This window comes from Falco naumanni, chromosome 12, assembly GCF_017639655.2.
Source record: "Falco naumanni isolate bFalNau1 chromosome 12, bFalNau1.pat, whole genome shotgun sequence".
NCBI lineage: Eukaryota > Metazoa > Chordata > Aves > Falconiformes > Falconidae > Falco > Falco naumanni.
Genome location: NC_054065.1, coordinates 14,407,567 through 14,433,664, shown reverse-complemented (window position 1 = coordinate 14,433,664; position 26,098 = coordinate 14,407,567). Strand labels below are relative to the sequence as shown.

Below are 26,098 nucleotides of genomic sequence, written 5' to 3'. Positions count from 1 at the left end.
AAGCCCGTATTTCAGATGTAACCTGATATCACTGATTTCCACGTGGTGAGAAGTTCGACCTCCGAGACAATCAGGCCATCAAACCAGAAAGATGCTGCTGCTGTCAGAACTCCAGTCGCCTCTTGCTGTCTGACACCATCCAGAACGGTCCGACTTGATCAACTGCTTGATGTATGAACATATGTGATAAGGAACTGAAAGAAGTGATAAATAAATATGTCTAGATATAGAAAGAGTAAAAGCATTGAAGATGTGAGAAGAAAAGATGAAATGTTTTCCTTTCCTGAGGAAGAAAAAGCATGAAAGAGTTTAATCCAGATGACAAAGAGTGAAGAGAATTAGGAGACACTCCTGACATGCATTTCCTACCAAAAGCAGCCTGGACACAAAACCTATTTTCACATCCTTGTCTGAAACACAATTTTTATTTGAAAACAAAAAAGAAGTGGTCAGTGCAATGAATGCACCCTGTTGCCACACTGAGTTCACGCTGGGCTTCAGAAGGAAGGTTTCTTACTGGCTCTGTTCCAGTCAGATCTTCCTTGCAATCAGGATGCAGATTTTGACACCCTAGCCAGGCTTCCTGCCTTTAATAGCTCCATTCCCTCAAAGCGTTCTTCCTTAGAGCAAGCCTGGATTGCCAATGTTTGGAAGGAAGGGGATTATTTATTTTTTATGGCAGTTTCCCTGCTGCAAATGCAGCTGGGTGTAAAATTGCCACAGAAGCTCAGAGAATGTTTAGCTTTTTTATTAACATTTTCTTCTTAGCCTTTAGTGCTGAAAGTTGTCTCCTGCCATTCCTCCTGCCTGGACGTCGCAAACAGTCACTGTGGGATGTTGCTGTTGTTTCCCCATTCCTCCCTCCTCCCTGCTCCTGAATGTGAGCAGATCATTTTTTCACTAAAAGCTGCTGGTACAACAGTGTTACAGTATAAACTGCTCTTCTCCAGAGACTACTTTGTACAGCACGGACACATCTGCTTCAAGTCAATGTCAAAGGTGTCCTGGACACTCTGATTAAGAGGCTGCACAACCTGAGAAACAAATCAAACCCCAAAAGTAATCATCTTGATCTCCATAGTTACGTGGCTTGCTTTCCTTCCTTCTTCTGCAAGTGTTTTGCTCTCTCTAGAAGGTGAGACTGTAGGCAAGGATTTCTCTTACGCCAGAGGAAGGACGCACCAGGTACCAGCAATGTATAGCAACAGATTTTTTTTTTTCCTTTTTTTCTGCAAGTGATAATAACTATTTAAACCAACATCCTGTTTAGCTGCTGTTGTGCTGACCTCCAGACTGAAGGGAACAACTCATCTATCTGCTCTGCCATCAGCTTAAGAATTTTGTTTGTTGAAGCTGTTAGTGTTTCTGCCTTTTTTTCTTTCATCAGCTTTGAAAATAGCACAAACCATTGTTTTTGCAGTAAGATAAGTGGCACTTGGGGTTGACGTAAATGTATGAAAGTCTGCTTTTACAAAGGAAAAGAAGGCATAAGCACAACATTTTCCACATTAAATGAAACAAGAAAAATTCAGCGCTGCCATCTCAAAGCTTAGTGTGATGTGAAATCTCAGCAAGCAAGTGGCCATTACAGGAATACAGTTACCTCACAAGAAACCAGGAAGGTTTATAGAATCCTATCAATATACATGATGTTGTATACAACTCCCAGTGACTCCCAAAATTACTCCCAATTTGTGAAACTACATTAGCTTCCTTAGGTCTATCAGGATTTTATAACTTTTCCAGTTTTTGCGAAGTACAGTAACACAAGATGAACAGATTTTTTCCCTTATACAACACTTAAACAGCAAAGAATAATTACTCATTTGAACTGATACTAAATCAACTACTGTCTAGTAACATCAAGAACTGACCTGAAATTATCATATAGCAAAAACATATTTGGGGAATATTTACTCATTTTTCTTTACACTCCTCACTGTATGCTAACTGTTCCTAGGAAAACACAGACTGACTATGGTATCTTTTACATATTTCTATTGGAAAAGCAGGTTTACCCTTTCCATGTTTTGACTTGAAAAGAAACAATTACGATAGACATAAAATAGGAGAAGTACTTTTTTTGTATTTACACAATTACATGGACTTTCCCCCCTGTTATAAGAAAATGCAGCAGTTTAAAAGCTTGGAGAGAAATAGCTATTGGAACAGTCCTACCTATTTGAAAGCTGGCCATTACATTACAGTTTTGCTTGGGATTACCTGAGGAATTAAATTTGCTCTAGGTAGTTGTTCTGAGACCTTTTGTTCCTCGAAAGAGTTACAACAGGGCAAACATAACAACCAAGAGTATATGCAAACACTCAGGTGGACAAAAACATTTGAGGCGAATACACAGCTTTATTCGTATGTACATCTGAGAGAAGTACAAGTGCAAACATATGTGATCACATGGGGGACTGCAGAAGCTACTCAGACAGCAAAAGCAATACCATATGGTCTGTGAGTGATCACAAATTTCAGTTAATTAGAAGAAATAACAACATGAAATGACTAACACCTGCTAAGTTAGTGAACAACACATATCGAAAAATCTAAAACATAAATATTTTTATCAAATGATGAGTAATGAACAAGTTAAAAATTGTCCTGTAAGAATCACAGAATGGTTTGGGTTGGGAGGGACCTTAAAGATCATCTAATTCCGACGACAATTCATTAACAGAACAAAGGGTTAGGGTAGTAAATCAGCTCTGAAAATCAACAAGATATTTATTTTTTGATCCAGCTTTATTTTTACAGTTGATAAAAGATTTCAAAGAACAGGACCCTCTCAGCTCAAACAGGAACCGCCTGTCTCTCTGAAGCCTTGGCATTATGCTGAGGCCATCATGCAGCTCAAAAAAAATTAAATCTCCTTGCGTACAGCAGAAAGGCACCTGGTGAGGGACCTGAACACCCAAAACATGGAATTGCCAGTGAAGAAACAAGGAGGACTGGAAAAAAAAGTATCTTCGTAACTTTCCACTTGTTAGAGATGAAACTGATCTCGTATAACTAATCTGGGAGCACTGAAATAGCAGACGTGTCTGCGTTTGAAGATGGAGAATCATTGGCAAGGTTTGCACATGCAGCCATGTCTGGAATAGCAAGAAACTGTACAGATGAGGACTGAATGGCAGGGGCAGAGCTTTTCTAACCAGTGCCAAGTTCTGGCATTGCCACTCATTTCCACAAACTCATCCAGAAATTCAATATACAGTAGCAAAACTGCCATTGTAAAGGAAGAACAAAACCAAAATAGTATCTTCTGTTTCTGCCTTCTGCTTTTGCAAGAGACTAACTAGAAGTGATTCAGATCAAAACCAGCTACTATCCTTTATTTATAAAACACCACAATACCCTCAGTATTTGGCTAGATATACTTTCACTCTAATTGCTTTTCCAGTTCCTTTCAGTCAGCACTTCAGGATAGCGACCCCCCCCCCCCCCCCCCCTTTTAAATTGAGGGTATGGCTATTTATAAAACATGATTAAAACATATATAGTTGAAATGTTATACCAGATGTTGTTGCTTTTGCTGCATGTCCTATATAAAACAATAACGGAAGTTATAGAGCTTTTTAACTAAAACTCTCCAGCAAGAAACTGCTATTACTTGCACTTATTTATTCCCATCAATATACTGGAAAGCCTTTGCTCCTCATACATCACTTTCAGTAGAATTGGATAATTCACAGTAAGCCATTTATGTGCATTTTACCAGTGAACTGAATATTCACAGCTGGCAAATCCATGGAGAGAGAAGGACAGTCAAAGCAATTTAAATGTTCAAACTGGTATTTATGAAAGCGCTGCTGTATCTACTTGGATTTACTTTCAGCTTTCCAAAAATCACCTGATTTCCACCAAAAGGGAAGGGGGAAGAGGAGGAAGGGAGAGAATGCAATAAAAGCACAAAAGAGATCATTCAAAAAATAGAATTAATCTTGAACAGTAATATATTTCCAGGCTAACTGGACAGTGAAAGAATCAAAGCTTTAGCATTTTTACGAAGGCAACTCTGGCTCAAACAACTGATTTCAAGGCACCACACTCGATCTCAAGCATACACATGCCCATGGCACACGCACCCTGACCACTCTTTTGTCCGACAGTCACTACTTGAGCTGCTCTGCCCAAACAACCAACCTGACAACTCTGTGCTAGCAGCCCCTTCTTCACCAGCCCCTTGGCAACCCCCTGGCTCATACTGTCACCACATCTCTGCTGCTACACCCAAATACAAGGTATCATTGTTATTTTGCACCACAAGTAGCTAACACATCTTTGAATGCAATGGGGAACTTTCAGGAGGTGAAGCAGGGCAGTCCAGGAAAGTCCACGCTCACCTGGAATCACCCACATGAGTTCTGTATTGGGAAGCTGATGTCTTGCAGGAAAAGGACCATGGCCTGTCACTGGTTTGGGGAGTTTCTGCACAGCCCCTGCCTTATGAACCCACAGCCCCTACACTGCGAGCATCCAGGAGCTGTGCTGGTCCAGCACCCTCCAGCTCAAACCAGGTAAGGGATTGGGAACAAAAAGGGAATGGAAAATGTAGGATTTGAGCTGGGCAGCACTATGATAGACACACAGTATTTTCCTATTATACCATCTGCTGGAGCAGGCAGACACATGGAAAGATCAACTTACCCCAGCCAATGCAGAGATACAGCCGAAAAATCCTCTGCTCAGAAAAGACTGAAAGTACCAGCAGCGTGTACAGGTACATGCCTTCCACCAGTAACCAGTAGTAGTTTGCAGCCACACAATACTGCATCATCACAAAGACCAAGCGGCAGCTGAGCGATTCCTGTGACGGAAGAAAGCATAGCTCAAAGGAATGCAACAGGGGCTGAGAATAAAAGGATACTAACCCAAAAGACGGGTTCCCTATCCTACTCTTGCTCCTCAAAACAACACTTGCTAAGTTAATCACATCTGACTACTGAAGGGACCAGAAGCCAGTAATAGGAGCTATACACAGCAGATAGCTGCTTTCATCAACATCCATCCTTTTTAAAAAAAAAATAATTAAAGTTACATGTTCTGCATCTTCTCTCAATAAGCAATGGACTATAATTTGAAAAGCACAACACAAAGATGAAAAGAAGAGCAAGTGAAAGGCACTGTATCAGCTACAGTCGGCGCATCTTTTTGCTTCTCCAGATACTCTATTCTGCAGCTGATAATTTCTCTATTAAGGCACAAACAGCGTATGCCATAATGTTGACCATTTTCCAAATCAAAAGATTTTTGATAGAACAGCAATATTGCCCAGTGCCTCACATTTAGTGCAAAATATCTCTTGGCTGGTAAATTACAGAGAGCTGGTCAGCAGGGCTTTAGATAAATATGAAACCTGATTACCTAATTAATATACCCATTGGATCTGATGAAACCACTATTGGATTAACCATGTGTGAAAGCATAAAGCCTAAGATTTTTTGGAAGGAGGGAATGACTACCAATCCAACGCGAACATTTCCCAACCATTTAAGATACATATTACGATGTTATTTTCTGCCAATTTATACATTGGAGACAAAAAGGAATCAACCACTGTATGAGATTCACTGTGTGATATTAGCTCTTCAGCCTTAGGCGGAGTATCAGAAAAGGATGGTACTAAGTATGCGTCAGAAGACGTCCCTTTACAACCCCGACCCTGCATTGCAGCAGCAAATGCTGTAGCCATGTTCTAGGCTCACAAAAGCTATACAGATAATGAAAATCTCTTTCTTTGACGATTCAATTACATTTTGTATTCCAAATCTGAAGAGGGAAATGCATGCTTTCATCATATTCACAAAAAGAGTTGTATATCCTCTCCCTTCGATCAGAAGTATTTAATTAGCCTGTTCCTCCAAAGCTTTTCTAAATGCTTTCAAATTTGCATTTTAATCAGGTGCTTCCCTTTTTCCATCATCAACAGATTATAAAAATCTCTAAGAATGACCAAATAATTTGGTCATTATACAAGATGGGCAGTCCTATCACAAGAGGTGCTGGCTTAGGGAAACGAATGCCCTTCTGTCACTGCTAGAAAGAAATGAACCTACCACACGGAAAGAAGACAGGGGCATTTGTATATACATCAAAAATCCACCTTTTAATGTTTCCTTTGTCTAGTAAGGGCAAACTTCCCATAGGCAGAGAAACATGCCACAGCATCAACTGCTTGCCTGTACCAAGCCCCAGGTGGCACAACCACAGCTGTACATTGTGCTGCAAGTTTCAGAGAAACTCCGTGGACTGAAGAACAGCATTTTGTACAGCCCCCATTGTACAAAATGAAATCACCTGCTGTCACACAGACACACAACAGTGATGACTCCAATATCCTGAGAACCACCACAGCATCTGCCCCTACCTGGAAGGAGATAAGTCCTTCCCACTGGTGCTCTTGTGTGGCTGTGCTGTACATCCACTTCACCACTGAGTCTTTAATGAAGACAGATATAGCCCGGAGGATAAAAGAGGTGAAGAGGTTCAAGTGAATATAATTCCTCGTGCAATGCAGATGTCTGTGAAAAGGAAGAACCAGTTACAATCCGCTACCTAAGTAAAAGCTGCAACATTACACATAGGACCGAGGGAGGGAACAATGAGCCCTGTGGGAAATCAGGAGGTACCCTATAATTTGAGAATGACTGTAGGGATATCAAAACACCTCTGGGAAGAAGTCGCTATCAAAGAAGAGACATTCAAAATGTCAGCCCTAAGTGTGAATGCTTGGGGGAAGAAAGGAGATCAGTGTGTAAGGAAAAAATATTTTAAAAGTTTAAAAAAGTGTAAAAATAGTAATTTTCAGAAGACATATCTGAAAGGACTAAAAAAGGTCAAGTTTCGTGTAATGTTGAATCTAATCTCCTTGAACTGACCCCAGTGTCAGTGCACAGGTTTACCTTGGCAAGGCCCAGGAATTGGTGGGCAGTACAGCTTCTGTCTGTGCTCAAACCCACAATGAAAAAACATCCACCTGTAAATTACTGCTTTGACAAGAGAAAAACCTGTATTCAGATTGCCTCCTGGGCGAATTATAAATACTTTCTGTAGAATTAAAAGGACCAGAATTTTCACCTCTGCATTCAGAATTTAAAACAAAACAAACAAAAAAACCCAAAAAAACAAAAACAAAAAAAAAAAATCCAAAGAAAAAAATCCTCTTAAATTTCAGCAGCCAACTGCAAAGACAGTACAATTGCTACTTGTCAAAAAAGAGCATGTTAAGGGATTGCAAAAGAAACTGAAGTCATGGAAATGGCATCCAACTGCAGAGCGCTGCCAATATTTTACCAGCCTTACCCACAAACGTTTTTCTTCCAGCACTGCAAGGGTACACACTTTGCTTCAAAGGAATTTACACTGGGTATGATTCCTTTTTGATGCTAAAAAGATATAGGTAATATATGATAAGCAGAAATTGTTCTAGCAAGAGTTTCAGTGAGCTTATGCTTGACGTGTCTATTTTTACTGCTCTATAAATTTGGATAGAAAAATAGACTTGGTCTGAAAGTTACCAGTTTTGCACTGAAAAGGAAGGAGAATTTTCTTCACCGGTCAAATAGAATTTTTTGCATTAAGTCACCGCTTATGTCAAAATTTACCTAAGATTAATATTAATTTTCCTTTAACTCAAAATTTATTTCTTGCTACCCTTCAGAACTGCTACACATTTAGATCTGATTGAAAAAATTATGTAAATTGGCCAATTGAAGAAAATAGGTTGCTAGTAGCTACTGAGTATTTCTGCTACAGGCGATGCAAGTTATTCAAATTGTTTCAGTCATGAAGTTATGGGCCTAATTCAGCTTCCATCACTGAAATTATGAACTTTCCCTCTATTTTTTTTAGAGGATGCAAAATTGGGTACTAGAGATATATTGTTTCCTCTGTTGTATCATCATTAAAAACAAATACAAAGGTTATTATGTAGTTTAAAAACTTAAAAAGGCTTTCCTATTACAAAAATGGAACACATTAGCATTTTGGTGCCACTGAATTAGATTTTGATCCTGATTTGCTGAAGTCGCACAGCTACTGGGACAGAGGCCACAAGTGGAGCATCCAGTCAGGATCCAACAACTGCAATCCACATACGGGTAGGTCTCATGTATTTCCTGAGATCCAGGACTAGGTTGTGTCCAGATAGACAATTTAGACAGGAAAGCACAAAATGGATTGATGGCATAGCTTTAACAAGGTGCTCAGTCCCTTTAACAGCTCTGAAACCTCATTTTAAAAATCAGCAACACACACTCACGTACACTTCTCAAGTCCCTGCTTCACAGTTAAAGGAAAAGATGCTAAAGCATCTCTCCACAAGTCAGGACATCAGAATTCCCTCTCTTGGGTCTTCTTGACAAACTTAATCTTTGTTCCCTGCCAAAAAATACATGCATCCTTCCTTCGTTCCTTCAAAAGTATATCGTTGTGCTCTGTGACCTTTGGGCTGTTAAGATCATTCAAAAAGCATCACTGATGGGTGAAACAAGGAGAAAGCACTTATCCTGGCAGACATCTGGGGACTTCAAGGCTACCTGGGGTTTTGTCAGATGAGTACCAAAGTTGCACAGGTACAACATGTGTAACTCACAATTACCACGTGGCATCCACAGACGGTGAGCATGCCTCTCCATTTCTGTAGTCATTGTAAATCATCTTTGAGACTGCTAGCCTATGCTTCTCCACTGGAAGGAGGAGGGATGCTAATGCTAAAAGGTGTGGGACAACATTAGAAGTCTTGTGTCGTTTCAGTTTTGGAAATTAGAAGCTAAAAGGCACAACTGATCTTTTTAAATACAGAAGGGGTATAAACACTTAGGAGGGAGGAAAGGAGAGGGACCCCCTTGCAGTGCCACACTTGCAGAATGTTGGCACCAGAGCAAACGATAACCAGCAATGATAATTATTTAGCCAGGAAAGAAAGGATCTTTCTTAAGGATCAGAGCACTGAAAGTTCCCGACCTGATTTCAAATAACAGTACCAGAAAATGGAGAATTATACTTTTTAGGAGGCAGCCTCATCGGCATGTAATAGGGATGATGGGACCTAGCTAGATACAGCAGCAGGGATCAGGATTTCATGGCAGAGCTTCCTTCTCCCAACAGAGCAGGATCACATCTCCTGTGCTCATGATCCCCAAAACTGCAGGAAAAGCTGGCTGGAATTAAAACACCTCTTGCATTTACAGAGGGGGGAAAAAAGAGAAACAAAACAAAACAAAACCAAAACACAAACCCAAGATCTCTCTGTTGGGAGTGCAAAACTGTTTGTTTGTGTTCTTTTATTTTTTCCTCTTGTTTTGTTTTTTGTTTTGTTTTGGTGTTTTGTTTTGGGTTTTTTCCCCAAAACCTACACAGTGTATCACTGGCATGTGCAACCAGTAGTCTTTTAATTTCAATGCACTCCATGCCATTTTTTGGTGCATACCTGGATGAACCCAATATGCCAACCTGACCAGGTGACAGTAATGTATTTTACAGTCACCTTTAAAGTTTCAAAATCAGGTTCTCTTCCATATTGCAAAAGAAAAATGAAATTTTCTGAAATTTCTCCAAGAAGAGAAATTGTGTCAAAACCCCATTTCTGCTCTGAAATACACGCTGTTGGGAAATAGACCAGATTAAGCTTTATGCTCTAAGCAATTCCAAGCAAGGCAAGATGAAAACTTCTGTCCTAAATGTCATCTTACACCCCAGGCTAGTGCCTCATCTGCAAGGTGACACCACGAGGGAAAACTGGAATCTCTCTTTTTCCATCTCTTCCAGTGGAAATTTCATTGAAATAAAAAATACCACAACAAAATATTGCAACTGATAAAAAGCATCTGTTCCACACATTCATACAGGTAACACTGCAAAAATTTAGGAATTTTACTTGCATTTTGAGAACAAATGATTGTAGAAAGGAACACACAAGTGACATAAGATAGAGAAATACTAAGGTGATGAAAGAAGGGAAAAAATAATCAAATGTTTCTGTCAAAGTCCAATACTATCATATAGAAAAGCATAACACCTTTTCTCCACTCTGTTCAGAGCTTCACCAGTTACCTGAATCCAAGCAGAATGGCAGTTGCTATTACAAGGGCAGAGAAGGAAAGAGCATATCCAATGGTGTATATGATGGACGAATGCAGGAGCTGTTCTTCTGGTGCATCCTGAGAGCACGTAAAGAAGAAAAAAAAAAAAAAAAAAGGTGTGTGTGTGTGCAGGGGAAGACAGAGCTCATGGTCTTCAGTTCTTTTCTCCCACCTGCTTTCTAACTTTTCTTAACAATAACCAGTAGTCATTCTCCTACTTTCAAGTTTAAATAGACAAATCGGTCTTTCACTTTCCGTATGCTCAAAAGAAATAAAAATTTAATCATAGTTCCCCAGCTGCTCCCAGGTGTTCACTCAAACAGTTGGGTTCTGCAGCCAGGCTAGAAAATAGATAATGTGACGCTATTTCATAATAAAGTTGGAGAGGCATGAATTACCATACAAGCAAGTAATAAACAGATGGCAGGAAGCACAGGCACAACTCAACCCTGTAGTAAAAATGGCAAAGCTGATGTTTTCAGACTTGTACACTTAAAGCAAGTGTCCTTACTGCTGCAGCGAGGGGGGTCCTTTGGCTACATCGATACTTTGAAATAAAACAAGCCAGGTCCCATCCACTGACTCTGAGGCACAGCACACCTTGCATTCATACAAATAAACTCTTTTCTGCCCCAAAAAAGCCTCTCTTCTGCCTCAACCATGCAACCTCCTGGTAACAAACCACAGCCCAACACCATCTTGTCACCCAGGTGTCACAGCACTGCCTGGGAGGGAGCGACCCAACATGGGCCAGAGCAGCAGGGATGCTCACCATCCCCCCCCAACCCCGACAGTCCCGGGCTGTGGCTCTCTTCAGATTCATTGCTGAAAGCACGACCACTGAAACCCTTGCTTGAAAGTTCTAGCCAAAAACTTTTAGGGAGAAGAGAAACATTTCAAAAGCTACAGACAGATCTGAATTATAACGCAGCTTTATTGCTCACCCTCTGAGGCACATTCACATTCTCTGTTCTGGTTCATTTCTAAGCATATATCATATATCTTTGTCTAAATAGACTCACGCATATTACTTCCCTTCTTCAAGCTGCTAATTCTGCAATTGACTCCTGAGACCTGTGCTGTACAAAGGAATACATTTATTGTACTTCAGAAATAAGTACAGCTATTCAGATGTACTGTGCACAGCCAGGAGGATTTAAGATGAACATACAGGCTGTTCCTCAGGGATTTGCTGGGTTAATATTTTAAAGGGAATGATATGAGAGCTGCCTTACGAAGAGAAAAGAAAAATCTCTTCAGTACCAAAGCTCAGGCAAGCTATCAAGCCCTGCCAACTTAAAACATCTACGCAGATCAAAACCATATCACACGCTTAAAGTAAACAATGTTATTTTAAAAGGATTCACCCGCGAACCCTTTGCATTTTGTTTTAGCAACAGTTGTAACATAATACACAGCAAACTTAGCAAAACAACCTCTTGTTCTTCTCATGTTCAAGATACTTAAGCCAAAGCAGGTTATTAGGGAGCTCTGTATACATTAGCTGGAAGCCCAAACATGGCTGTTCCCATTTCAGGGAGCAGCACCATGCTCTCAGGGCTTCAGAATCCACATCAGTTCACGGGAACTTGGAGGGAGGTGCCAAATGACCAAGTGTTACCATTAGGTATCTCTCCTTGGCATGTCCCAACACAGCTCTAGAAGAAACCATAATGGCAAACAAGTCAAATGAGCAGACTTACACTTTGCCTTAAGGTAACATGCTCTTCTGGGATACCCCAGAACATGGAAGTTACAAGGAATAAGGCTGCAAATTAAAGGGAAAAGCTAAACTTAACATATTTGGAGAATTAGAAACTATCCCTTTTTCCATCTCCGTCTAATCTGCAGCCATTTATTTCTTCTAAAGAATGAGGCATTGAGCAATGGGAACTGCAGAGGACACAGATCCCACAACACCTGGGAACTGAACTGTTTCGGCTAGGTGTGTACTAGTTCACAGTACCCAGGGACAGAGAGAGTACCCTTAGTTTCTGTGAGGAAAAGCATCGCCCTTGGAGGCTCACAGCAGTAATGGTATCACGTGTCATGGGAACGCACACAGTGCTCTAGCTGACGCCAATGGCTGAAAAAAAGTCCCTGGAAATCCCTACGCTCCCCTTCATTTGGTGCCAGGCGTCTCAGCTCCCTGCAGAGTATAAAGCACTAGGGCAAGAAAGTAACACTGACAAGCCTAATTCCATCGCCCACAGCAAATTAAGGTAAAAAGACAAAACCACCCCAAACAAACAAAAAGCAGGTTTCTGCCCAAAGGTGAAAAGCAAATATCCTTCAGTTCAGTTCATCTTAATCACCTTAATAACTACTAACAAGACAGAGAGAACCAACAGTCACTTTACGTAATGATGTACCGATGGAAGAAAAGGCAAAGGAATAACATGAGGTCACTCCTCTGGTTCAGGTGGGCTGCAGCTGAGCCCCCTGCACCGCACCGCAGCTGGGGCTACCTGGTTCACTTTTCTTGGCTGCCTCACGTACATTTAAGCCTGCTCTCACCTACCCTCCATGCTCCCTTTGTTGAAGGGGAAAGCCTTGACGTCCCTTACCGTTGGGCTCACTGAAGCGAGGCACCCAGGAGTAAAGATTCCTTTGACAGGACAAAAATGCATGGACACCAATGACTATATGTTTCCTCTCTTCTGTTTTGTCCTAGACAACAGCAATAAGACATGGAAACTCTTACCTGGTCCGAGGCCTCACATTCAGACAGGTTCCTCCAGGGCAGGGTCGAATTCTCCTTCAGCAGCCATGTGCCCTCCAGGGTGCAAAACCGGTACACGTGCCCATGCAGCACTGCCAGAAGCGAAATGAGCCGCAGGGTTAACAGGAGGAGAGCCTGCTCCTGGGGCAAAGCGCACAGAGTCCTCTGAGGCTCTGCACAACCTTCCTCCCTCACCCATCACCCTCCTGGCTGGAGGGGGAAGGAGTGCTTTGCCCGCTCCCTGCCTGCGGCAGATGCTGCTGCTGCTCATCCTCAGGGCCAGGGAGCGGCTTGGGAGGATGCGGCTGCACAGGGATCAGACAGCACGTACTCCAGGACAGCTGCTAACCGCTCAGCAGCAACAACAGTCTCAAGTAGTTACTGCCATCTTTGTATGGATTTTACAACGGGCATGCATTCCAGCTCACTGAAACATCAGATATTAAGACACACGCATCTCGGAAATGTTTAGCCTCAGCTACAAAATTCACAGGGAAAAGAAGGTGCAAAAAGAGTAAATGTGCTTTTTCTTTTCTGAGATCATGCAGACCCAGAGACAGAGAAACCTCAGAACTAGGTAAGCTAACACAAGCTCCCCAAAATGTAAAAATGTAAATGCTTATGCAAACATCTGTGCTACAAAATGAAGCAGTAAATCTTTGCCTAAACTACCCATGTACTCTTTTTATTTCTTCTATTTTGTTTGAATAACAAAACCAGCAATAAATAAAACACCATTCTGAAGCAGTTAGCAGCCTGATCTTGTAAAAGTAGGTATGATGAAATGGGTCATAATAAAATCACATCAGACCGAAGCATCAAAATAAAAGCACAAAGGGGAAGGAGCACTCAACCACAGTGTAGCAAAAGAAACCCTCTCTCTGATGTCTGGAGCATTGGGGAAGTCTAACAACATTTAAAGCTGTACTTAAGCAACCTGGAGGTGCACCTGTATCAGAGCATAGCTGGAGTGATAATATCGGCTGCTTTGCAAACAAAGTTTCTTGCTAATCACATTTCTGACCCAATAAACTGACCTATTCTATGTTATGAATCTGCTCGTCAAAAGGCAGTGCTGGGTCAGCCCCTCAACCAGGCTTAGCCTCTACTGAAGCAATGTTCGGAAATAAACGCTTGCAACATTTTGACATGTGAGAAGCCAAGTTAGGAGGATTCAGTTCTACATGGGTATTAACATGCTGCTCCATTACCGCTTTTGCTCAAAGCCAGCCTTGCCTGCTGCAGCCTCATCCTGTTGTCAACTCCCTCATTACTGCAAACTGGAACTCATTAGGATGCAGCATTTCTGTTCAATGGGAAAATAGTAAAACTTATTTGAAATTATAACAACCCAGTAAGCTATCTGCATATTAGTTGGAAGCTGGTAATTTGTTTGATAATTGTCAGTGGTAGACCAGTAGCAGGTACCTTAAGTGAAGAATGATGTTTAAAAAAAAATAATATAGACATTCATATTCTAATAAGCCATTTCTAATAAGTATGCTAAATGGTAACTGATAATGGTTTTGGTAGGCAGAGTCTATGTGCTTTTGTAATTGGTGTACTGAATATACCAGTAAGAGATAATATGAAAATGATATAAAAATTGTGTTATGCTTGCTGGAGGTTTTTCCATACTATTAAGAATATCTGTTCACATATATTTACACAAAAATAGGAGATTAGGTCAGCATATGCAACAGATACATTCACATCCACTAACTGCTATGGACATTTTGTCACCTACTCCATCTGCTGCCAGTGCCAAACACTTCCTTCAGTCGGGATGTTGGAATAATGCTAAGGATCTCACACCTGGTGGAAGACAGTAAGTAGGAAAGCATCATTTTTCTTTCTCCTCGAGATTAACGGACCACAGATTAAAGCAAACCATTCAAAATGTCAAACGCAGCTCTAGGAGTTAGGAAACGTTATATATTAGAAGCCAATGAAGGTGAAATCCAGGGGGTTAAAGTCCAGAAGGTCACAGGACTCAGAAATTCAGTCTGACTGCCACTGCATGAGCTGTAACCAAGAAGTACCACAAGACAAAATTAGCATGAGAAACAATCTCACACAGAAAGAAATTCCACTGTATTCCTGAAAAAAAAGAAAAACTTGCTAAGAAAAAAATGATTAAAAAACTCCCAAACAACAACCCCCCCCAAAATCCCCAAATAGATTATTTCACATTCTCTGAAATTCTTTGTGATTTTTTTTTCCCCTCCAGTATTTCTTACTGTCAAGGTCTAACTGGGATAAAAGCTTAGCCTCAGTGTATTTATTTTCTCTCCAAATCATCATGACACGTTTTAATTTTCTTTTTCTTGATAACACTTCCTTCGAAATAACAAGGAGGAAAATCTATTGTATGCTGAAGCCTGGCTTATACTGGAAAATGGAAGAGTTTACAGTAAACGAAACATGAAATTTGCCATCAGACAGAAAGACAAAGCGATTCATTTAGATATGAAGAAAACCAAATGTAACCCTATTACACTGGAAAGGAGAGTTCCTGCAACATCTAGGAGTCACAAACACTCAAGCTGGACTGACAGCTGTGGTGGACCTCTGGGTAGCCACAAGCCAGCTGCATCAGGTTGTTGTAGCCTCACTGCTTGCCAAAACAGTGGTGGCAGTGCAGGACCCAGAGGCAATCAAAGACCAGCTGGGCTGCCTGCATCCAGGAAGAGCCTTAAGAAGTAAAAGAATTAATCAAACCAAAAATCCAAATAGATGAGACTGTGTATAAGAGTGCAAGAGATGTCTGGTCTATGGAATCATTTATTAGCCAAAATGCTGATGAGATAGAAAAAGTTAAAAAGAATACTTAGACTTTAAGGCAGAATTGAGGTTCTGGTTGATACACAGAGAGATGCTCATGAAAGAGTCGAGAGACTGCTCAAACCAGGACATGAAGAGAGTGCAGGGCTGATGGACTGCAGGCAGCCAGTTACTCTCAGGAACGTGAAATTGTCTCACCATTGTGGAAACAGATTATTTTCAGTTATGTGTTGAACACCACAGAACCCACTTGTCATCAGCAGAGGTCTACTGTGTGGGCTGTGGCTGCGAAGGGCTCCGTGATGGATGTACACCATGTGTGAGACCCTTCACCCCCTGCAGCTGGGCACATCCAACACCAGCACCTCGCAGACTTATGAGGCAAACCCAGCGCAGGGGTGCTGACATCTCTGCGGGCTGCATGGTTGGCCACAGAAGGCCCCCAGAAAAGAAGGTCCAGGGCCACAGTTCTGTGAGCCCCAGCCTTCGTGCCGCATGGCTGCTGCAGGATGCGCCTTTGGAGCAGACCTCTCCTGAACTGCATCATCCTGCAGCCATTCCTGGTTTCTCCATTTCCTAGAAGCACAAGGCAAACAGCCTCCATCCACTCATCCTCCGAGCAACAGGCTCCAACACAGGCAGCCACCTGCCCAGACACAAGAAAAATGCTGTTAACGACTGACAGCTTAGAACAAATGTTACCTTAACCGAGTGCTTTTCCCTGGTCTTGCCTCACTGAAGAGAGGGACAGAGAACAGTCTCAACACCAGAAACTGGTGCGTCTCCAAAATAACTGATAAAAGCCTGAAGTGGAGACTTCAGATCTTTTTTGTTTCGTACACAACCTAAATTCTGTTCCAACCAATTTCAAGGAGATCCACTGGCTATTAATTAGGGGCATTTTGATTCAAGCCCTGCAAGTATCTTACCACTCTTATTGCTCAGAGGAAAGCATGTGGTTTGCATTAAAGCTACCTATAAATGTTCTTAAAACAATTTTTTCACCCAGATTTTTTATGACTCCCTCTCTGCATGGCTGGTCGTGACTTAGGATAGCAGAGATCTTCAACCTCCCAAAATGGATAAAGGGATAGTATTCATACACATCCTTTCCTTGCTGTAGCCCTGATCCAAAGCTTGCCAGGAATCTCATTTCCTTCAGCTTTCATATGAAGCTGTTGCTGAAAAAAAATCAGCTTATTAATACGTACAGAGGCAAACTAACAATGACATGCTTAGAGGCTGCCTGTGTGCCATGACAGAAGGCAGGCACGCGCAGCTTCCCCTCAGCTGCTGAGCAATTTCAGCTTCTTGCAGGTAGTTTAGTTAGAGGTGACTCACATTTGTCCATGCCTGAATTCTGCGGAGTGACTCAGGTCCTCTTACCGTTAATGCAGTGAAAATACTAAACATACAATGATCAGCTTCAGTTCTAATAGACCAGCATGATGAACGACCTTTTTTGAATGTTCGAGTGGCTGCTGCCTCCTTGCTATCCTGCAATACTTTTTATTCCTGTCTTGCAATGGTTTTTTTGTTACCCTATAGTTAATGTTTCAAATCACACTGATGATTACATTCTAAAATTGGCTACCTGCAAACAAAAAAACCAAACAAAATTCTACTGCAAGTGTATATAGAATCTGATTTTATTTAACCTGTAAGCTAAGTGCACTCACTCACAAAGTTGCACAACCTTCGGAACAGCAGCTTAATGACACAGGTTTATTTGGACAGTGTCAATCGCACCTCATTAGAATTACACATCAAAACATGGATTGATGCCCAAAGCTCAGTCTCTATAAACTGATAAAAGACAGAGAGAAGAGTCTAAGAGTTATCACAGAAGTTAGTAATATCTATCTAGTTCTCTGATGAGCCTGTAAATCAAATCAAATACTATAACTAAAGTACTTTTATATATGGAAAAAAATATGTTATCACATGTACAGGAGGATCACAAATATTTCTTTACTACCCCCCTTTTACTAGAAAAAAAAACCCCAAATTAAATGATTTCTCTGCTTAAAACAACCAACCTGCTCTGAATTTTACAAGATCAGGGTGTCAAGGTCAGTGTGAGATTACTCACCCAACTGTCCCTAAGGACAAACTGGAACATTATTCATTGTAAAAACAAATTACAGCATGTCCTATCTAATCAATTCTACACAGGCAGAGAGATGAGCGAGAGAATGAGAAAAAGAACAAGAGAGACCTGCAGTTTTGTCTGGCTGCTGTGTGTCAAGTATTATAGACCTCTCCTCTGTTAATACCTACTCTTTATTTCCAGCAGGGGAAACGTTTTGGAAAAGGTAACAATTTTGTCCATAAATCAGGGACTCTGTAGTATGAGAGGCTCACAACAGTCTTAAAAACAGGCTGGTTTGTTCCTGAAATGAGCAACTTGCCCTTTGATAGGGAGAGCAATTTATCAGAGTTTAGGAGGTCGCGCCCCCGTCAGCAGCTCTGTGCAGCTATCATTTGGTGTGACCTGGGCACCGCTCTCCTGAAAGGAGCTGCTCTTGGCTGTAAAAGCTGCTGCGTAAGTGTCACTCAGTCCCAATCCTGGTGCTGCTTACAGCGAGGATGTCCTAAACCCAGGACTCACCCCTAAGCATGCTGCTGGGAATACAACACCAGGGAGCATCCTGATCCCAAAGCCCGCGGGAAGCAGGAGGAGCTCCAGCCTGCACTGCTGTCCCCGGATCACATCTATCAAAACGTGCATTTATGCTGGGCTCACTGCCACATCGTCTGGAACTATATTACCTCAACAGGCAGTTTAACTGTGAGTACTTTATTTAGTATCCTTTCCCACTATTCCTCCTCCCTCACAGAGTATTAGTCATCCCAGCTCCTTTGCTTCAGTGATGATATAAAGAACTGCAAAACAGCTGTATCTTGCATTTTGCCTTGAAGGCAGAAAGGTTGGTGGCCACTTTAAGTTCTTGCAGTGGGAAGAGAGTAACTTTCAGTTATATTCTATGTTTTGGGTGAGAGGTGGGGAAACAGATCCAAACACCCCTGCTGTGAATTTTCCCCATCACTAGCTCCTAGCTTGAAAGATCCAAGAATACCTCCAGCCTGCTCCAACAGAAAAAATGATTACTGCAAAGAAGAGCGACAAGGGAAAAAGTCATGCATCCACACTCTACCAAGAGATGGATGTGAGCTTACACAGACCTAACAGATCCCTTCAAATGGAGCAAGGGGAGACCCAATAAAGCCAGCACAGGCTGTGCCACAGGCTGCACAAGCCCACCCGGCATGCCCTGGAAATGCTCAGCGCCTGAATCCTCTTCTGTGCTACCAAAAGCACAGCCGGAGACTGCATATGGAAATGATGCTGTTTGGCATTATCCAAGGGATATTGCCTGCATGTAAGTTGTTATTTAAAAATACTCATCTTGGAATGAAATTAACACAAAAAAACCCTAAATATTCAAGAATTAGAAACCATTAAGCTAAAGCTCCTTATGTGGGTTTTAGTTCCACCCATTAACACTGTTGCTACGTACACAGTCATACATTTTTTCCAACAGAATCCACTGTTTTATTCAGGATACAGAATAGCGGAAAATAATTTAATGGGAAATTATTCGTCCTTACCATTATGAGACGCCGTCATATTTAAGCATACTGAATTAATTTTATATCAAATACAGTGTTTTCTGATTTGTATGGTCCACTCAAAGACCACTAATTCAGCTCCCACATGATGACTAAGTGCTGTTATCTCATACGTGTACACAGATGATCCAAAAAAAGGAAAACATATTCTAATCACATAGTAAAGCCAGTAAATTATGTAACCACAAAATTTGTTCCGCATGGGCATTCAGTTCTCCTAGTGCAGAGATCATCCTTGCCAGGTCTGCAATATCTTGCCCCACTCAACACAAACTTCTACAGCTAATGAGGTAATAGTCCTGCAGAGAAGAGCCCCCCTTGCTACATATCTCACAAGCAGATCCATTCTGCATAGCGAAGGAAAAAGAGACCTGTGGAGAAATTATAGAATACAGCTTCATAATTAAAAACAACTTGCATAATGGTGGCCGATAAAGGTTCTGTGAGCAAAGTAGATGATGCCAAATCATAAAGCATGAATTAAGTTGCAACCTTATGCATTGTTGTGTTGTAGTTAATGCCTCATAAAAATTAAAGTATCTTCCTGAAAAACAGTACTGTGTTTTAACAGAAAGTATTACCCTAAAAGGAGCTATACTCTCCAAGCAATCCTGCTGAGTAACTTATACCAAGAGCTGCATTAACTATGCTAGACCACAGTGAAACCTAACAACTTTTTGAAACATTTAAAAACTCATGAAAATGCATGCATTAGGTTGAATAGAGAGTGTTTATGAACTATAAAAGACATGTGAATTAATGTAATAGAAGAAGGTTGTTTATGAAAAACAAGTATTTATGATAATGGTACAGTTTTGTGAAAGTTTGGTAAGATACCAAAAAGCACCATTAAAAATTTTGTTCAGAAAAAATGAAAGTGGGTTGAAATAATTTTATTGCAACAAAAACCGTGATTGGAAGTTTAATGCATAATAAACTTGTAAAACCAGTGCTAAGAGGTTTGGTGTTTTAAAGTTATTGGATCAGTTAGAAGACATCTATTCTTACTAGATCAATAGAATACATCTCATTAGAGGGTGTTAAAATGAAGCAAAAAAAGTATGCAATAAAAAGTTTTCTTAAAAGGCTGCAAAAGACACAATTGAAGTCTTCCCAGGGCAGAGGAATAGGGGTCTATTTTACTATGCCCATGCTCCAAGGACTTAGAAAAATAAGCAAAACCCACAACCCAAATAAACAAAATACGCAGACAGTGAAAGAAAAACAAGCTAAAAGTAAAGGAAATAACTAGGAAAATCATTAGCATAACACTTTCTGAGCTAAAGCAAGGAAAAACAATTTTGAGAAAAGCTAACAGATAACAAGCATGTTAAATACGCATAGCTAGGAGGGGAAGTACACATGCAAATAGACACCAGTTGTTTGATGCAGCTTCTGAGCAAAACAAGAAGCTCCAGGAGACACAAGCTAAAACCAATGCCAGGTGCTGCAAACGAACTGCCAATCTTTGGCAACAGAGAGATTAGTGATATTTAGTTATCCTCAAAACCAATAGTAAAATGAATCAATGATTCAATAGTCCTTATTTATCCTTTCTCACAGGACAGTTATAAAGATAAACAAAAAATCCTAAACAACTAGAAGCTTTCAGCACAGGCAACTGCAAAACATACCATAAAAAGGAACCCAGACCAAACTTCACTTAGAGATGACTGTAATTCGACAAGTATTAGCCACTAACTACAGAAGGTCAAGGAAGTGGATGCTTCAAAGCTGAACAAATACAATAAAACATCTTCTGTATTTCAGAGAATGAAGACATAGATTTTTATTGAGCAAGCTATGCATTCTGGCATTGGTTAAAGGCTTATTACCTCTGTATGCGTAAGTTAAAGCATCTGAAGCTGTAAAGAAAAATTATACCAACTGATAAAGACTTTCCTACAGACATTGCTCTTATACTCTCTGCAGGCCTAGTGCCACAGATATAAGCTGCATCTACACAATAAGAAGTAGTACCACGTAATAAAACCCCAAACCCAGCTAGCTCAAGTATAAGAAGAAATACAGCTCTTGATTCTACCACTCAGGACACTGCCGGTTGCCACATCAATATATCCTCGTGCTTTGCCAATGGATTCCTCTGCTGCGCAACAAAGGGATACCGATACTAAGTTTCAAGCTTTGTAGCAAATATACCCTAATATTAACATTTCTCTGCTTTCCTCTCCCAACCCTTTCCTCTTCTCTCTGCCTCCTTTGCCCCTCTCCCCCTTTTAGCTAGTCACACCGTTCCTCTTTCTCACCTGCTTGCATTTCCCTCCTTGGTTCTCCTCTTCATTTTTATTCCTCCAGCCCTCCCTGTTGCTGCAACGCTCACTGCTATGCTGACCTACCTACCCACTGCTGGCCATTCCCCTTCGCCCCGCACTTGCCTATTCCTCTCTCAGCTCCCAATCCAACTTGCCATTCTCCAAAACCACTGTAATTAAACAAAACTGCAACCCGACTCCAGCTTCTCACATCTCCTTTCTCTCTAATGCATCCCCCAGCCCTCCTCCTCGCACCCCAGCAGCTCCCCCTGCTCCCGCCGTGCAGTGAGTGGGGTGACATCACTGAAGCACCTCTGCTCTCCCGCCTGGAGCCCACTGGGGCTGGCAAGGGCACAAGAACTCCCGTGTGCCTAAAGCACATCTGGCCTGACAGTCACATGGAATTTGAGGAGAAAGGACCAGTGCTCCACTGCCACATGGCCTCTGGAGACCGTAGGTACAAACTCCAGAAAGTCCAGGGAGCACAGGTAAAGAATGCAGCCCCGTGAGCAGCAAGAGGCATATCACCACTACCATAGGAGCAGTATTCCTCATCCACATGCTGAAATGCAGAACAAGGTTTTTGACAAAACGTGCTAGAAAAACGTCAGCCTTAAAACAGACTTCTATAGTGTTGAATCCTAGTCAAGTAAAGTTCTGCAAACCTACAAGCTAGTAAATATATGTTCTTACGAATTAAGAAAGCATCAAGTGCTTTTGTTACGGAAACCACCTTCTTTCCTATCAATAATGACTAGAGGCCACTAAAGCTGCAGTTATGTCTGATATTACTTCCCATTACAAAGCCAATCTTTACGCCAATCTCCGATTCTTAGTCTCCACCCCAAAGTTGGGACCTACCCCAGATCTAAAAATCAGGAACTCTTAGACCATTATACTGGTAATCTTCCACAGATTTTCCATTCCATTTTTATTTCCACTCAGTTTTCATTGCTTGAAAGTATTTGGATGGACATATAATCTTCTTGATTTAAACTTTTCTTTTCTTGCCAAGGTGCAATCCTTCCCTTGAATATCCGTTGCCAATGCTATGTCGCATTTTTAAAAACTTAGAAAGACCCACTGTCACTCATCAGCCACACAAACACAGTGTTTTCCACATTTTTACCCATATTTTCATTCTGTTTAAAGGAAATTGCTGACCCCCTGCTTCATTAAGCTCCAAGACAATTATTAGGCAGGTTTTGCTATGGAAACCAGGTTTTTTGCTTTCAGAAGAACTATACTGATGGGCACTTGATCCTTTTCTTGCCTAATTCATTTCTACTCATTCCAATTGTCAAAAAGTAAATTAGTTCCAGAAAAATCAGATGAGCATGGCTGGGCACCAACCACCTGTATCATTGTTATTGCCACGGAACTAGTCACAGACCCAGGTTCTCTTGTATACATGTTGCCCAGAAAAAAAACTTTGTTCTTTTTTAAAGAACATTTAAAGTGATGTATGGGAATCCTAATAGTTAACATTTGGAGGATGTCTGACAGGCAAGGATTAGACATACTTTCAAAATTCATAGCAGGGACCTGGGTCTCTCAGGGAAAATCTAGTTTATTACAGAAAACTCTGGAGGGGAAAGTTACCAGCAAAACACACAAGCAGAAAAGGATAATGCTGTAAAGTAAATAAAACCGTGCGCATGATTAACAAGTGTAATCGTTGTATAGCTTAGCACATTTTCAAGTTAAAGCTGCATTTGTGAAATGACACGGAAAGGAAGATGTTCTATAATCAGACTACATGCAGACATCTTTTAAGTCAGTCTGTACTTTTCACAAGACTTTTCTGTCAAATGAAATTATTTAAAAAAAAAAAAGCAAACACAGACCTAATAACTTCAAGAGGCAAAGAGTGTGATTTGCCTTTAGCATTTACTTCTATAAATATATAAGTGGATTGAGTTGTATCTTCACCGAATCCAACTGAGGGTCTTGGGAGAAAAAAAATAACCTTTAAGTTCACTATCTCAGCAGAAGCGTATTTGTTATGTGAGAGAACACAAATAGGTTGGATGTGAGAGGACCATTTCCCATCACCTAAAGGTGAAGCACAAGGGATTCCTGAAAAAGGGAGAAAGAAATGGGCTGTAGGTCACAGAGCTCTTCGAGCAAGTTGCTCTCCACCTATGCTGTTTTAAGATCAGGTATTCTTGTTTCATCCCATCTTTGGGACTTGGGGGTGGGGGGTGGTGGTATAGATTTACTAATTAGAAACAGTTAAGTAAGCCAGAAAGATAATGAGCTGTTTTCAGCAAGGCATTTTATTATACAGCACACACAAGCACTATGTTTATTCAGTCCCTTAGTTCAGTTTACCCTTTGTCTACTGTAGTTAAGAGCTGCAAGTTTTTAAGCGCAAGTAACACGAGGAAAGGTTTGAGGTCCCTCCACTTCACAGAGTATACTGGTAATATGAGCAAATAAGAGCAGGTAGATAATATATACTTCAGTTATGCAAGACCTTAAGTCAGAGCATAGATGAAGTTCACGGCAACTGGTGAGCTCAAGCACATCCAGCTACCTGCTAGACTAGGATGGGCAAGGCGCAGAGGTAGTCCAGTCACTTCCATGCAGCTGGGTGTACTGGTGTTTACTTCTCACTTAAATATCCTATTCACAGTCAGATCAGCTGGGGGCAAATTCTCAAGCAGTTGCAGGACAAGGCTCAGCTATGTCTCTGCAGAGGTGTGCCTTGATATCCTTGACAGTACATGTCAAGAAATTACTTTAACAAAACAAAACTCTTATACAGTTAGAAGTGAAAAATTGCTGGAAAACACGCAATCCTGCCAACTGTTCTAACTCCCACAGATGCAGTCACAGCAAGTTGATATCCTGCAGGCAAGGCTGTCCAGCATTTGTGCCATGTCTGGCAAAGCAGAAAACTAAATTCTTCCTAGAGGGCCTCAGGCAACCAGATCTGTACCTGATATATAAACAACATGCAGCTGCTCCCATCACCCATATATGCACTTCAATATCTGGCCACATGCAAAGTCTCCTGTTCCTATTGCACATTGGATGAGGAATGTCCATGTTTTGGTTGCAGCAGAAGGGGAATCACAGCATTTAGCTTTTCCACTGTCCTCAAAGGAATTCACATCTCACCCCAGCTGAAAGTTCATAAGCTATGGCCCTGTTGCATGTACATCCATCTAATGATTAACCAATTCATTTAAAAATATTTGTTTAAACAAAACTGATAAAATGGAGAATGGCATTGCCACGTGGCCCACAACAGATAAGTGTTAATATCTATCTGTTCAGGATTTTTAAAAATTATTTCTTGCAACAGTTCCTGTATGTACCCTTGAGATGAGCAGCATATGTTCTGGAGTTCTCTGGTGTGCTACCAGATGGAGACAAAGGCAGAGGTGAACTTGAAAGACTAGGATGTTTTTTTGTCAGGGTTGTTGGTTTTTGTTTTTTTTTTTTCCAAACTGAGATTGCCAATTAGCTTGAGACAGCTTTTAGTACAAGGAAGTATAAATTTTGAATTGCTTATAAGTTAGAAAATGCAAAGCAACATCTTTTTCATTGAAAAAAGGTCACATTCCTTTCCAGCATTATGGACCTTTCTGGAAACTTGGTTTAATTAGAGCAAAGAAGGGAAGAAATGCAATAAATGTCTAATCATCTTCACTGTGTCCAGTATTTGAAGTGAAATTTATTTGCTTGCATGCTGAAAGACAAACAGTTTAGCTGTATGTTCACACAGCCATCTGCTAACTATCTTGGTTTTAAGAAGAACAAGCTATGAAACGGAATGATTAAACAAAAAGTGAGAGATTAAACCAGACAAGGTTTAACCTGGTCCCCAGAACCAAATGTTCCAGTCATGCATATATACTTCAAAACTCTCTGAAGAAAGACTCTCACACAAACGTGTGCTTCCTCAGCTGCAGGGCTTTCCACAGACCCCTCTAGAAAGGGACATAGATTGTTTCCTATGGTCTGTCTCACACAGGTGACAGTAACATTTCACCATCCAAGCACTACCCATAGGAGAGCTCATATCCCATTATCATTACCCATGGGAGGTCTCGCAAACAAAAGCGAGCATCTTCTTTCTGTTTCTGCATTTTGCTTGTGGCACTATAGCACTCTGTCCCCAAACTTCCTTCCCATGAGTCTGAACAGTGCCCAAACTCAGGCAACCCTGGGGAAAGGGAAGAGGACCAGAACAGTGGATTTAATCCTGCAGCACAGCAGATGTCCTAGGGTGCAGCTGCTCGAACACAAGCCCTCCATGATCATGTTTCATTGTGGGGGAGGAAGGCAGCACTACATCACTTTCAAGAAAAAGTTGGCTGCAGCAGCTTTCCCAGTGGCCTGCAGATGGTGGAACCCCATTGATCACAGGACAACAGTTAAGCAAGATTATAGATACAGATAGATGAAACTGGTTCTATCACTCCCCTGACACCAAACCAGTGCTTACCACCCGCCTGCTCCTCACCACACTGCCACCTGCCCAGCATAGGAGCACTCTGCTGTGGGGAGGGCAACTGGCCACCCCCACCATCGGTCAACAACCCATAACCCCTGCAGAGCCAGAAGTCTGCTAGTAATCCTCT

General features: G+C 41.3%; 1 protein-coding gene across 1 annotated transcript in view; it reads right to left on the bottom strand.

Moving 5' to 3' along the window:
• The window catches only part of GLP1R (glucagon like peptide 1 receptor), a 58,778-nt gene that overhangs the window by 21,316 nt on the left and 11,364 nt on the right, over positions 1–26,098 (bottom strand). The window contains exons 3-6 of the mRNA XM_040612174.1: positions 12,796–12,905; positions 10,063–10,169; positions 6,377–6,530; positions 4,657–4,816 (exon numbers count right to left, since the gene is read on the bottom strand). Of these exons, the coding sequence (XP_040468108.1) occupies positions 4,657–4,816; positions 6,377–6,530; positions 10,063–10,169; positions 12,796–12,905 (531 nt within the window). The remainder of the gene's footprint in view (positions 1–4,656; positions 4,817–6,376; positions 6,531–10,062; positions 10,170–12,795; positions 12,906–26,098) is intronic.